Genomic DNA, 14,035 nt, shown 5'->3' on the forward strand with positions numbered 1-14,035 from the left:
AACAGAATTCACTTGAATATCCACCGATGTGTTATAGTATATTATATAACATCACATCTTCGTTTGTTGTTTACTGCTTCTTATGAACACACAACACACATTAATAACAAATACATAACAACACGCCCATGTTACGGGAAGTTACTGCGCTGTATCCGCCTGTAGTTTTAAGTGAAAAGTCACTTTGATGCCTCAACTTTCATGCTTTAGAGACTGACTAACACCCTACTGAGGCTGTGGAAGTTTTATAGATTTATACTTCATATTATGAACAGAAATGGAAGTAAGCTCAAGTTTATTTTTAAGGCTGTTATGGTCAAGCGCAGCAGGTTGCTAAGCAACGGGAGCAGTGGAGGTAAAGCTGATGACGCAAGCAGGAAGTCCCCCCCGTAGGCCAGAACGTCCCATTTCCAGACCGCTCGGTTCAGCCTATTGTTGGAGGATGCAGCCCAGGTCTACGGCGGAGGCTGGGCCCTGCAAGGATGCAGCCGAGGGAATTAAGACACAGCTACTGTGTACCATGTACACCCGAGGGGAGGGGGGAGGAGACGGCAGATGTAGCCGAATCGCGCATGGGCACAGAGCGGAGAAACCCACTCCAGAAGGACGCCCGCTGTCGGCTAGTTCCCGCCACTACTGTCTTGGGTCTGTTGTTGACAGACTCGAACAGAAAAAGGGCTCCGCGGGTTTTGACTGGACGAGGTAGGTTTGTCTTCTTTCTTTGTTTCTTTTTGCAAGTGACGGTGGCTTAATTGGCCTGGCTGATTGATGGACCAATCAAGAGTTTTACTGAGCCAACCGAGTTCGCGAGCATCTCACAATGAGATGATTTATGCTAATCAAGCTGATGTCACTTCCGCCCCTTTTATTTGCGCCATTTTGGATAGGGCAGTTTCTAGGCTGGATGTGTATTGTCTTGTCAGAGTAAAGAATGGGCATAACGCTGTCGGCTGCCAGGCTATCATAGGGTGACCCGAGGCTATTTATCGAAAAGAGGGGGTCCGCCGGTAGCTGTTCCCAACAATAGCACGGACATGTGTCCGCCATCACCACTCAAGGGAATGGAGGTTTTCATTTTCTAATGAGGCTCGAAGGCTTTCTGTTCCCGTTTGCCGACCAGAGGGAAGCGGATAGCCGAGGGAGAGTCCAGTTTGGAGGCTCAACCGACGGACGGGTGGCTTCGTTCTCCCCCGCGAAGATAGTGGTCACCTGAAAGGAAATATCAGAGTCATCTGGGGAAGACGGTGGAAGTGTCCGCACATCCCCATTCCGAGCTGACACATTTCACTGGGACGGGAGCGCTGGATGTGAAAGCAGGTAAACGTGTCTGTCACAACGGGGAGGGGGACCTGCCGTTAGCCGTGGTTACCTGCGGTGGTGCGATAATAGGTGCCCGGGCACTGACGTTACAACCCGGCTAACTTGGCTGTCCGAGCGGCTGGGGTTTACCTCTGGTGGTGGCTTTATTGTAGCATCGAGTTGAATCACTTCTCCGGTAACGTTTTGCGTGCTCGTGACCAGCCAGGTTAAAACATTAATTTGGTGGAAATTGAGGAGAGAAATGGCAGCATCAGTGTTGTTGAGCTAGCTTAGCATGCTAACTCAGCGCGTTGTGTCCCCATTCTTTGTCAGCGGGCAGCAGCTCCCTGCCAGGACCCATCGATCTGGATACTACCAGATGTTGATCGGCGCTCTGATCCACTGACCCCCGCGTCCCCTCGCCGCACCATGTGGTTCGCGTCCACGGCTTAGGATCCCACGCCAGGTCGTTAGAAGTTAACGGTTTGTTTTTTTTTCAAATCGAAGCGAGCGAGAAATGCTACGAATGTGAAGTGTGGCTCCACTGTTACTGTACAGCAGAGCGCTGTGCTGGGCGACACGTGACGTTTATCCACTACCGCGCGCACATTTTGGCTTGTGATTCATGCGATGTTTTTCTTCAAAGGATCAACCTGAAAAAAAGCAAACCCTTAGAGGTCAGTCAGGTGACACCGGGAGCTGTGATCCCCTCGTGTTCTATGGGAGTGAAGGGGGGGGGGGGGGCTGTCACTCGGGTCAGGGCAAATGTCACATCTGATCACTACCATCAACCCTTTCCACCGATACACCCCGTGCTCTTTTATTGCTGAAGGCTGCAGTCAGCTGTTGGACGTACAGTCACCACCACTAACCCCAAAAGCCCGTTAAGCATCCCAAACTTTGTTTGATGGACACCAGGAGCGTCTCCCCTCTCTGAACGGCAGTAGTTAACCAGAGCGTAGGTCACCATGTCCCAGTGGAGGGCTAAGTGAGGAGATCTGTGGTTGAAGGTTTGTAGGCTTTTTTTCCTCCTCATTTTTCTTCAACAGCCCAGGCGAAGGGGAGACATACGCAGAGCAAAGCAGCCTCCTATCGCCTCTCCTCCCTCCCCTCCTAGTCAGCCTCTCCTTGCCTTTTTTCCATTTCTCTCCCTCGTCCTCCCACTGCCCTCCCCTGCCTGTCTATCTCCCCCTCTTCCTACCACCCTCTTCCATTTTCTCCCCCACCCCCCACCTCCTTCTCTTACCCTTCCTTCCCTCACCCTCCATTTGCTCTCTTCCCCTCCCCTCCCTTCCCTCTCCTCTGAGCCTGTCTGCCCGACCTCCCTGCCTCCCCATCCTGCCCCCCTCCCACTTCCGTCGCTCACTCTGTCTCCTTTCCTCTCATCTCCCCCGTTGCTCGCTCCACTCCCCTCTCTCCCTCCCAGCTCCCTCACCCCACCTCATCCTCTCTCTCACTCCCCTCCCCCTTCACTGATCTCTCTCTCTCGCTCCTTCTGTCCCTCCCATACCTCCCCTCCCCCCTTGCTCCCCCTCCACTGCAGACATATTGTAGAGGCTGCTGCTGACTCAATAGGAGGCGCCATTCTGTGATGGTATTGCGAGGCAGGGAGAGAAAAAGGGGGCAGGCGGAGTGTTGGGAGGCTTACATAATGGAACTCCTCGCTAGCGCCATCTGCAAGTTCTAGGAGAAAGCGAGACTGGGAGGGGAAGTGGTCATGGGTTTGTGTCTCTTTCACCCAGTCTGGCACTTGCACACTTCTGAATGACAGACAGTGATGTCTCTGGGCTCCTCACTGGGCCAACAGTTGGTGGAACCACACAACCTCAGTTCCACCTCTCCTTTTGGTGTTTTCTGTAGGGGAGTCTTTAACAAGAGTCGTTTGGGACTGTTATATTTGATGTCCTTGAGCTAACTTTTGTGCCATTGTACATCAGTGACCTTTGACCCCACTAAATGAAGCTCTGAGTAGCTCGGAGCTCTGGGTAGTCTGAATAGAGACGGACGCTTTGGACAGTAAGTAAAACGGCTTGTGTAAGGTTCCTTTTGTCATGGTAGTGCTAACACTCACTGAATGAGTGCATGGTGGTTCAGCTGTATTTAGTATGTGACCAAGTGTCAGTGAGCCACCTTTCCTTCTGCTCCACACAGCTGAGTGATGTTTGGCTTGCTCACAAAAAACGGATATTAAACAATTGCTTTACCTGGGGTTCCATCGTTTAAGCCACGTGGAAGTGTCTTATACTTGCATTTCGTCCTCCTCTGAGTCGCCCCCAAAAAGCAGTCTTAGAGTCTTTGAGAGACTTCTCTAGTTGCAAGCCGTACCGGTAGTATGTCCATTTCTCGTTAACAGTCTATGCCTGTGGCCCCAAAATGCTTGAGTAGTATTGACCAACCGGCTTTGGTTGAATACAGGGTTTACAGTCCGGAAAGGACTGCCTTTTACAGAGTTGTAAAATGCTGTCTGAGTATTACAAACCAACCTGGACCTCCTGAAAAGTTCTTCCTTGTCTCATCGCTACCTTAAAGGAAACACCCCCACCCAGGCGCTACACCTGCCGTTAAATCTGTTGGGGATCAATTTAGTCTTTTAGTCCCACCAGTCCGGCTGAACACGGCTCAGCGATGACTGTTGAAAGTGATTTCCTCACAGGTAGCTGGGTTTCAGTGTACACAATGCATTACACTTTTGCGTATTAAGATATTAAGTAGCTATGCATCTTCTCATTAATGGAAAAGTACTACAAAATAATACTTATTACCGAAACACATCAGATACTTTATACATCATGACTCAACGTGTCCACCCTCATTACTGATATATGTATCATGAATCCCTCAAAAGTGAAAGCAGCAGGTCATCGGTTGCTTTTTCATCTGCTGTCTCTTTCAAATTGAGGTTTTCAGGACTTTTTTGTGCAGATTCCCCACCACTAATCCAGCGGCCCTTCAGCATTGAAGGGGGATTCTGGGTCGTAACGGACAGCTGTGTCAAAATGTCCCGAAATTCATTAGTTTAACAGACAGTTGGAGCCATCACTGTTGTGTACCTTCTAGGCGTCTCACCCGGTTAGTTAAAGGTCCTTTCCAGCCAAACCGTTTACTCCCCCACTAGGAGCTCAGCCGTTCTAATTGTTCCCTGCACTTGTTGATAACCTGCCACGTATGCATCTTTCTCTATCCAGGTGTGCAGAATGTTCCAGCTCCCCGTCAACAACCTGGGCAGTCTGCGGAAAGCAAGGAAGAATGTCAAGAGGGTCTTAGGAGACATCGGCTTGGAGTTCTGCAGGGACCACCTCGAGGTGAGCCTGCCCCATCAGTGGTGTTCTTATGATGCCGATTGTACAGTTCCTTGGTCCTCATGGCTTTGCCTTCTGAAGGATACAGTGTGAGCATTTGTCTGACTTTGATTATCTTCAAATTTGTAGTCCCAAGCATCATTATCAGCTACGGTTGAGCACGGTTTGGATTTTTGGAACATTGGTGTAATCATGGGTGATTGGTTTTAGTTTAATAACAAGGTCAGTCTTCGATAGCGATTGCTCTTCCATTTGGCTCAGTCCGTGAGGAGTCAAGCACAGGTCGTGTGCCTCGCAGACCTGCATAAATGTAGAGTGTGAATGCTGATGGAAATCTAGGGCCTGCACCCATATAGTAGAATGAATACGCCTACAGATTAATCGTACTCCGCTCATCGACAACCTGTCCTCGCTCAATCTCCCTTGATGTAGGAGAACTCTTCAGGCTTAAAAGCAGAATTTTCGCCATCCAGGCCAAAGTATTCTATAGATTGAATATGTTTGCATATATCATTGTCCTTCATTTACACATTGCATCTGAGAAAAAAATCTGCGCAGGGAGATTATAGAAAACATAAGTGAAAATTTTGACTTAACAGCCCTCCCACAAAGTCAACCAGTGTCCCGGAGGACAAAAGAAAGCTGGTAACTAACAGTAAATATATTTTATGTACAGTACCAGTCAAAGGTTTATATGCATTTTATCATTCAATTAAATGAGAAGGTGTGTCCAAACCTTTGACCGGTACTGTACATATATTTTCCTTTTGGATTACCCTTTCATTCAAATTCATTAATGCAAATATTTCACATGGAAAAAAATGTTTAACGCTGAAAAATCAAAAACAAAACTGGTTTCACAACCCTATTGGCAGACAACTGTCAGCATTATAATATTTCTTCTCTAATATTTTTTGATGTCAATACATATGGGTATGATTCCTACACAAATATATACGTTTTTACTTGCCTATCTACACACACACACATACACACACAAATGAGTCTCCATTTGATCCTTCTCGCGTACTAATCTTCTTTCTTTTTTTGTTTAGGACTATAAAGACTTTATTCCTCCAGAGGTGTACATAAAGCACACTAACTGGGAGGATGTGTGCATGTGGGAACCGTCGCATACCAAACTGCAGGTGTGTGACGCAGTCAGACTGATGCATGCATTCTCGTTTTTTCCACGTTCACATCTGTATCGACTGCGTTAAAAAAAAAAAAAAATCTATTAAAGTAGTCATTTTTAATTATCTTGACCAAAGAACTTGTAAAGTCTTAAGCTTATTCTTCTCCTCCTCCTGTGTTTTTAGGACTACAGATCGAAGCCCTTCTGTTGCACTGGCTGCCTCTTTTCCTCCAAGTACTTCTCCGCGTACAAGAGCCATTTCCGCAACGTCCACAGCGAGGACTTTGAGAACAACATTCTTCTCAACTGCCCCTACTGCACTTACAATGGCAACAAAAAGACTCTGGAAACGCACATCAAACTGTTCCACATGCCCAACAGCACCGTGCGGCAGGGCCCCGGAGGAATGGTGGCGGGAGCCGGCGGGCTCCTGATGAAGGACGGGGTCCTGAAAAGGGCCGGGGACAGCATGGAACAGGCGGTGTACTACTGCAAGAAGTGCACCTACAGGGACCCTTTATACAATGTGGTGCGGAAGCACATCTACCGGGAACACTTCCAGCAAGTAGCCCAGCCCTATATTGTGAAACCGGGGGTGAAGACTCAGAACGGGGGAGCCACAGAGAGCAATAACACAAACAATGTCAACAGTAACCAGATCCACTGCAAGAAGTGTCTGTTTGTCCCGAGGACCTACGAGGCGCTGGTCCAACACGTCATAGAGGACCACGAGAGGATCGGCTACCAGGTGACTGCCATGATTGGTCACACCAGCGTGATCGTCCCGCGTCCCAAACCCGTTATCATGATCCCCCCCAAGACCCAGGGGGACAAGACCATCATCGGGATGGGCCCGAAAGGCGCGGTGATGGCCACCACCAGGTCTCCCGGCTCGCAGCAGCTGGGTCGGGTCATCGTCTCCTCAAAGACGGGCTTCAACGCGCAAAGTTTTCTATCCGGGATGAAACACGACGGGATCCGGTTAAAGGCCGGCACCACCCAGTCGTTCTCCATCGGCGGGCAGCAGGTGAGGGTGACCTTGCCAGGGAACGCCCAGGTTTCGGTGCCCCAGCAGTCTCACGCGGCCAAGCAGCTCATCTCGGCCGGCGGCCTGCGGAGTCCGGTGTCGGTCAACGTCTCCTCTTCGCTCAAGTCCAACGCCCTGGGCTCCCGCGTCCAGGCAGCCGCGACCACGGTCGCCTCAGTCACGGCCAAAAAGGGGGGCTCGTCGATCCTCGGCACGTCCTACACCCAGAAGTGGAAGATCTGCACCATCTGCAACGAGCTCTTCCCAGAGAACGTCTACAGCGCCCACTTTGAGAAGGAGCATAAAGCGGAGAAGGTGCCCGCGGTCGCCAACTACATCATGAAGATCCACAACTTCACCAGCAAGTGTCTCTACTGCAACCGCTATCTCCCCAGCGACACGCTGCTCAACCACATGCTGATCCACGGCCTGTCCTGCCCCCACTGCCGGGCCACCTTCAATGACGTCGAGAAGATGGTGGCCCACATGCGGCTGTCGCACCCGGACGAGAGCGTCGGCCCGCGCACAGATTCCCCCCTGACCTTCGACCTCACTCTGCAGCAGGGCAACCCCAAAAACGTTCAGTTGATCGTCACGACGTACAACATGAGAGACGCGCCGGAGGAGTCGGTGGCGTTTCACGCTCAGAACAACACCTCAGCATCGGCAGCATTGGCTGCCTCCCTAATATCAGGCAAGAGGCTGGTGCCGCCACATCTGACCAAAGCGCCTTCGGGGGCTGCCGACTGTGCGCCGGCCAAGAGTGCCCCACAGGCGTCGGTGCCCTACAAGAAGGACGTGGGCAAGACGCTGTGTCCTCTTTGCTTCTCTATCCTCAAGGGCCCAATCTCCGACTCACTGGCCCACCACCTGAGAGAGAGGCACCAGGTGATCCAGACAGTCCACCCCGTGGAAAAGAAACTGACCTACAAGTGTATTCACTGCTTAGGGGTTTACACAAGCAATATGACGGCCTCCACCATAACGTTGCACCTGGTGCACTGTCGAGGTGTGGGGAAGTCCCAAAACGGCCAGGAGAGCCGGGCCACTCATTCTTCTCGGATCATCCCGGCCCAGAGCAGCGCTCTCAAAAGGCCCAGCTTCGATAGCTCGGACACTAGTGCGCCGAAACGCAGGAGGCCGCCCGGAGAACGGGCCCAACCGCGCGACGTTAACAACGGTCCGTCTGCGTTTGTAGAAAATCCAGACGAGCCCGTTGTTCTGGCTCTCGACCCCAAAGGACAAGAGAACGAGTCGTACGAGTCCAGGAAGGCTTTTCTAACGCAGTATTTCAATCAGGCGCCGTATCCCAGTAGGCGGGAGGTGGAGAAGCTGGCCGCCAGTCTGTGGCTGTGGAAGTCTGACATCTCCAGCCACTTTGGCAACAAGAGGAGGAAATGCATGCAAGACTGTGAGACTCAGAACGCCAGCGTGCTGCTCGGCTTCAGCATGCACGAGCTGAGCAAAGTCAGTCACGAGCTGGCATTCGTCCAGGATGGCGCATACGAGGGCGGGCAGAACAAGAGGCGGACATCCAGAACGCGCCTAGGGCTGTCGGAGCAGGCGCTCCGGAAACACAGGGAGCTCGTGGCGGCCAACGGTGGCGCGGCGCTGCCACAGAGGGGAAAGCCGCCGGGGACTTTAGTCAGTTGTAAAGCGCCGCCATCCGCCCCCAAACCCAACAGTGCCAGCCGAGACCAAAGCAAGACAATCAACAGCACCTTACCACAGAAAATACCTCTAGATCTTTCAGAGCCCATCGCCATTGACTCTGACAGTGATGAGAATGAGCAGCAGAAGGATAACGAGGAGCTAGAGGGAGAGTTACATCTCCATGGCAACCAACTGCTTACTGGAGCTGAGGGTGGCATGGAGCCGGGGACGGAGGCTAAGAACGTTTCAAATCTAGAGGATACGTCGGACGATGATACTGACGACGACGATGATGATGATGACGATGATGACGACGACGACGAGGAAGACGACGAGGAAGACAACGATGATGATGAAGACGAGGAAGAGGCACATGTAGAAAATGGCTTTGCGCCCTCAGGAGACGCTGAAAGGCCGGCTGCTAAAAAAAGAGACCCTCATCCCATCATTATTCCCAAATTTGTACCGTCATCTGCAAGAAGCAGAAGAGAAGGGGCCCAGCTGGGCAAGCAGCAGGTGTGACTGATGCACCCCCCCCCCCACCCCCCCACCCCCTCCAAAGGACAGTCAGATAGGCACTTGAGACATTTGAACAGAGACAAGGAGAGAACTCCAAACAAGCCATCCAGTGACTTTTAAAGGCGGGAATAACGAGCAGCTAGGGTCGATGTAAAGATTTGTGACCTTCTGGTCCCACGTGGGAAGGGACAAAGAAAACGGAGAAGTCACACCAAACAAATAGACTTTTTCTTCTTTCTTTACCCTCTGTATACTTTATTACATTGAGATAGCAACTTATTGATGTTGATTTCGCCACTGAACTTGTAAATGTGGCTTAAAATATTGAGTTGTCGTGTGGTAAAGCTTTTTAAACTGACCAGAGGATCCACCTTTTTTTCCATGTAGTTATATCCGAGATGGGTAGTGTAAATTTGTACAGTCTTTTAGACATGTTTGGACAGACGTTGCAGTTCACGTACCCTTAAATATTTGCTATTACCTGTATGTAAGGTAGCCTCCTATGTTCTACATCGGTATGCTTAACAATAGTTGTCGCTTTGGTGGCTGGTATTTTCTTGTACGTTTAAGTTTTATTTTTTAACGAATACCTAGTTTTTTTGCAAAATAATATATCTATATATATATAAATGAAATAACAATTGATTTGTTTTTGCTTCAAACCGGATTAGATTTTATTTTTGTAATTAGTTTTTCTTAAAACAATACAATAGCGCGGCTGCGCTGTTCTTTTTTTGAGTTTTAAAGGAGCATTTGCACCCTCGTGCTCATCACTCTCTACTCTACTTGCTTTCTGTTGTCACTGTTTTAAACTGACGTTTCTATGCCCTCACAAGACTGGACTGGAACCACCTTACAGACAAGTTGTGTTCTTTTTTAGAAAAAAAAAAAGAGTTCAATTTGTCTTCTTTGAATTGTGTGTATTGGTTTTCATTTTCCACCTAAGCATTTAATGAACAATAAAGTGCTGTAATTGTGCTTCACACGGACATGGCCATGCTGGCATTTTCGTTCAAACTAAGGAACCACCGGGAAAATGTTTCCTGATTAATTTAGTCTTTAAATTTTTTATTAAGACGTTTTGTAAATCCTTTGTCTGCAGTGGGTCTGCCAGTTAACTAATAACGTCAGTAAATGAAGCCCTTTCTCTTTGGTTGAAACGGGGCCATAGAGGACTTCAGCTGAGGCTGAAGGTTGTATGACTGACCTTTGACACTCTATAAATGAGATAATGGGATAATGCACTGTGCAGCTATGAAGATGAGCTAATGCCCATGTAATTTAGCAGTCATGTCTCAGCACATGAATGTGACATTTTGCATTGCAGAGAATACATTTTGTGATAGTCGGCTTTTATCCCCAGTCATTAGCATTCATAAAACAAATGATCCTTCCATTCCAACAGAGAGGATGCTGATGTTGATTCATTGTTCTGCACATGTCTTTGGTTGGCCAAAAATAGTACCCGTTAAATCCATCATTGCTTGGTAACTGGGATTACATTTCTCAGCAATTTAGCCTGACAAGATCAGAGTGTATTCAGGTGCAATGGAGAAAACCAGAGTTCACAGACATCAACTGTGCACAGGGACGATTTCACAAATTAACCATTCAATTAAACAGTTTGCACTGTAGGAATTCCAGGGGAAGTAGAGGATAATTGAAAAAGGTTACACAACCAGGTGTTTCATGTAAACATGAGCTGAAATGGATGATGTGTCGGTCAGAGGGCTGCAATATGTGTTCTGGTTACACAGATCTAGCAAAATGGAGCCTTCTGTTACCAAAGATACTGTGTTGGAAGGCCCTGGTTGGAGATGGAGGGCTACATTATTAACCCTGTGCTGAGTTGCACCGCTGAATGAATGGCACTTACATCGGGCCAGACTGAGTTACATCGTAGGAGTCACATGGTCCTCCTCCCAACCCAGGTGAGTCGAGCGAGGTCAGACGCATACTTTCTCTCCATATATTTTAACCCCCGAGTGTTTGATTAAACTGCCGTCCTAAGGAGGGATCTAAAATGGATGTAAATGACCCCCCCGTGCAAGAGGGAGAGAGGCAACGCTGGCTAGTCTGTGTTGCTATGCTGTTCTAAGGAGTGAGAGAGGGAGGGAGTGGTGGGGGAGGCCGACAGGGAGAGAGGCCTGGCAGACTGTGGGGGAGGCGGAGGCCTCATCTGCAGTGCTGTGTGCAGAAGGAGTGCTTAACAGCCTTTCAAAGGGGGCAGGGGAGACAAGAGGGAGGGGGGGGGAGGCAAAGGAACGGGTAGGGAGAGGAGCTTGGGGGAGGGAAGGCGAGGAAAAGGGGAGTCAGGGTGGGACGGGAGAGCAGGGGAAGGTGGGGGGTGAGATGAGAGAAGAAAGGAGAGAGGAGGTGGCAGGGCCAGATGGAGGTGGAGTGGGGGGGGGAGTGATCTAGGATAAGAAGAAGGGGGGGGGGAGCAGGAGGAGAAGGAGAAGTGGGGGGAGGGGAGGTGATGGTGATGGCAGTGGAGAGACTGGCGCCCCCTGTAGCTGAAGGAGAGACAGAGGCCTTAGTGTGTGCTTGTGTGTTGTCGGACACAAAGGCTGAAACAGAGCGGCCTACTTGCACTTCACAGTGGGGAGGCTGATTGGTTGAACTGGTCACAGGTCAGTTGAGCAGTCACCCCACACCTGACCTGCGGGCCGGGTCCACCTGAGCAGGGATCGCATTACGGTCAGGACGTGAGAGAGAAGGGGAGAGGAGAGAACAGGAGGGTTAGAAGCGGGGTTGGGGGGGTTGGGGGGGGGCGCAGTTTGCCATGGAACGCTGGTGGCGCCCCCCGATGGACACCGGGAGCAACCACCATGCGCTTCCCTTAAGCTGGATAATGAAAACAAATCTGTCCCAGTGTGTGCAATTGCATCCTCTGAATATTGCATGGCGCCACATGAACTGGGACAATGACACCAGCACAGAGACAGAGGGGGGGGGGGGGCTAAAGAAAGGCCTTGCGGACTGCGGGGGAGACCAGAGCCCTCTTCTGCAGTAATGGGGGGCAGCAGAGGAGGAGGGTGGAAACGGGTGGGCCGGAGAACGAGAGACAGGGGGGGGGCACCTATCCAACAGCTAGCGCCTCCTGCTGCTCAAACCGCCTCGCTACACACACACATACACACACGATCTGTACAGTGCAAAAAGGATTCATGGAAGAAAGAAAAAATGAATTGATGAGATTGAATGTCACCGCGAGCGGGAGATGGAGGAGGAGAGGAGTTGGTAAGCCAAACTGTCCGTTTCCAGCGATACGTGCAGCATCTTGAGTTGCACTCTCAGTCAAATCAAGAAAAGTTCAAACATTTGCGCTAGGAGTAGTCCGCAGCCCACAATCGGATCGCCAGTCCGCTGCCCTTCCACTCTACCTTTGCCCTTTGACCCCTGGAAATGAGGCTGTGGCTAATGGTGACTAGCCCACCAGATGGTTCCTAGTGTGGAGAAGCATCATTGAAAACAGTTTGCAAAACTACAGGATGTTATTTCGTAGAATAAGCCATCCTGCCATGTTTGTGATCTGGTGACATCTCGATGACTCGGCTGCTTAGCAAGGGTTACGGGCACTGTGTGGTCAAGCAAAAAGTCAACTAAGTTCAAAGAAACCTCAAAAACAAGGAAAAGGAGTTTTGGAAATGTTTTTATTGTCTTTTATTTTTAGCCAACATATGTTGCAAAGAGGCCTATTATCCTGCGTGAAATGTGAATCAAACTTTCCAGGATGTTGCATGAATAGAGCTGCAGCTGGTGACATCATCACATCTCACTGGCGAGAGATAACGAGAGGCGGAGACAGCGTACTGAGGGCCTCCTTGGCAGTAGTGTGGGAGGGAAGGAGGGAAGTGACAGAATGAGGGAGTGTGTGTTTCCTCAGTAGCTGCCTCGTCCTTTGCGTGGAAGTCTGCTGCGTCGGAGGGGATATTGGTTATCTATAAACTGCTGTGCATGCAGCAGGTGGGGGAGAGGAGGCGCACGGTAAACAACAAGTAGGTACTTGTGAGGATGGAAATGTTTCAACGCCATTACATTGAAACTTTTATTTTCATCATGCCAAGAAAAGATTCTGCCTTTAAAATGCGGTGAAAAGGGGAATTTTTAATCAAAAAAAGTACAATAGGTCATAGGTCAAGTGTTACAAGACAGCGGCTCCTGCATTCCAACAGGATTTTTCTTTTTCTTTTTCTCTGCCCTTGGAAGATGTTTCGGTCCATTGGAGTTCTGCAATTTGTGATTGTTTTACCCTCACTAGACACTACTTTTGTATTAGAACTACATAATGTAAATGGGATTTATTTTTGAAATAAGAATAATGTCTTGTGTGTAGCATGTCAGGCTAGATTAGAATTCTATTTCCATATATTAATGGAAAGTACTAGCTGTTTGGGTTTGGATGATCGATTCATTTGGTGGTGAGGTCGGTAGTGATGTGATCACTGCTGGACACCAGTACAGGAGCCACTGGTCAAACTAAGAGCACCAAAAAGACAAAAATCACATATATTTGTAATATTAAGGTTCAAGTCCTTCTACACAGGAACAAAACAAATTTGAATTATCCATTCCTTTGTAAGGATGTAAGTGGTCCGTGCCACGTCAAGTCCCAACTTTGATTCTAAGAAACATGATAAATTCATTTTTACAAGTGTTCACCAAGCCCATATTGCAATATAATATCAAACCAAAGTTGTTCCAAATGAAACAAGAAGGCCATATATTTCTACCACACAGCGGTATAAAGTGAGGCTCGGAAGAAACCAGGTTTGAAAACAGAGCCGACAACAGGATGAATGTATGGAGATGACTGGAGCTTCGTCCCATTAGTCTAATATTACTGGCCCTTACATGAAGTTTGGGAACAGCTGCCAACTAATAGATTGTGATAACCGTGCCAGCTTAAGCATCTACTTATTCACTTACATTTGAGAGGCTGCTATAAATCTGACTCATTTTATAGTGGGCGATAAGTTTAAATGGTATTTTGTTGAGATAAAACCAAACAGATTTTTATTGACACAAGTGCTGTATGATGACCACTGACAGCAGGGCATAGCTCAAACATCTTTTGGTGTATCCCTGATTGCTTTATGG

The 14,035-nt window shown here is 49.1% G+C and overlaps 1 protein-coding gene across 4 annotated transcripts; it reads left to right on the forward strand.

Annotated features, from left to right (window-relative positions):
• The first annotated feature begins 570 nt into the window (after nucleotides 1-570).
• adnpb (activity-dependent neuroprotector homeobox b) lies at nucleotides 571-9,921 on the forward strand. 4 transcript variants are annotated; one of them, XM_037479313.2, is made up of 5 exons: nucleotides 1,203-1,317; nucleotides 1,633-1,782; nucleotides 4,485-4,601; nucleotides 5,654-5,746; nucleotides 5,918-9,921. In XM_037479313.2, the coding sequence occupies exons 3-5, from the start codon at nucleotides 4,494-4,496 to the stop codon at nucleotides 8,933-8,935; spliced, it is 3,219 nt and encodes a 1,072-aa protein (XP_037335210.2). In that variant the 5' UTR covers nucleotides 1,203-1,317; nucleotides 1,633-1,782; nucleotides 4,485-4,493; the 3' UTR covers nucleotides 8,936-9,921. The 4 variants fall into 4 exon arrangements, with proteins under 4 accessions (XP_062419197.1, XP_037335210.2, XP_062419198.1 ...); XM_062563214.1 differs by having other exon boundaries at nucleotides 1,633-1,765; XM_062563213.1 differs by lacking the exons at nucleotides 1,203-1,317; nucleotides 1,633-1,782 and adding an exon at nucleotides 571-702.
• The last annotated feature ends 4,114 nt before the right edge of the window (nucleotides 9,922-14,035 follow it).

This window comes from Pungitius pungitius, chromosome 1, assembly GCF_949316345.1.
Source record: "Pungitius pungitius chromosome 1, fPunPun2.1, whole genome shotgun sequence".
Lineage (NCBI taxonomy): Eukaryota > Metazoa > Chordata > Actinopteri > Perciformes > Gasterosteidae > Pungitius > Pungitius pungitius.

Excerpts from the sequence above, each read along its gene's own strand:
- adnpb (XM_062563213.1), top strand. The coding sequence starts at position 4,494 with ATGTTCCAGCTCCCCGTCAACAACCTGGGCAGTCTGCGGAAAGCAAGG. Across the intron at positions 4,602-5,653 it reads TCTGCAGGGACCACCTCGAG|GACTATAAAGACTTTATTCC; the intron begins GTGAGCCTGCCC and ends TTTTTTGTTTAG. Across the intron at positions 5,747-5,917 it reads CGTCGCATACCAAACTGCAG|GACTACAGATCGAAGCCCTT; the intron begins GTGTGTGACGCA and ends CTGTGTTTTTAG.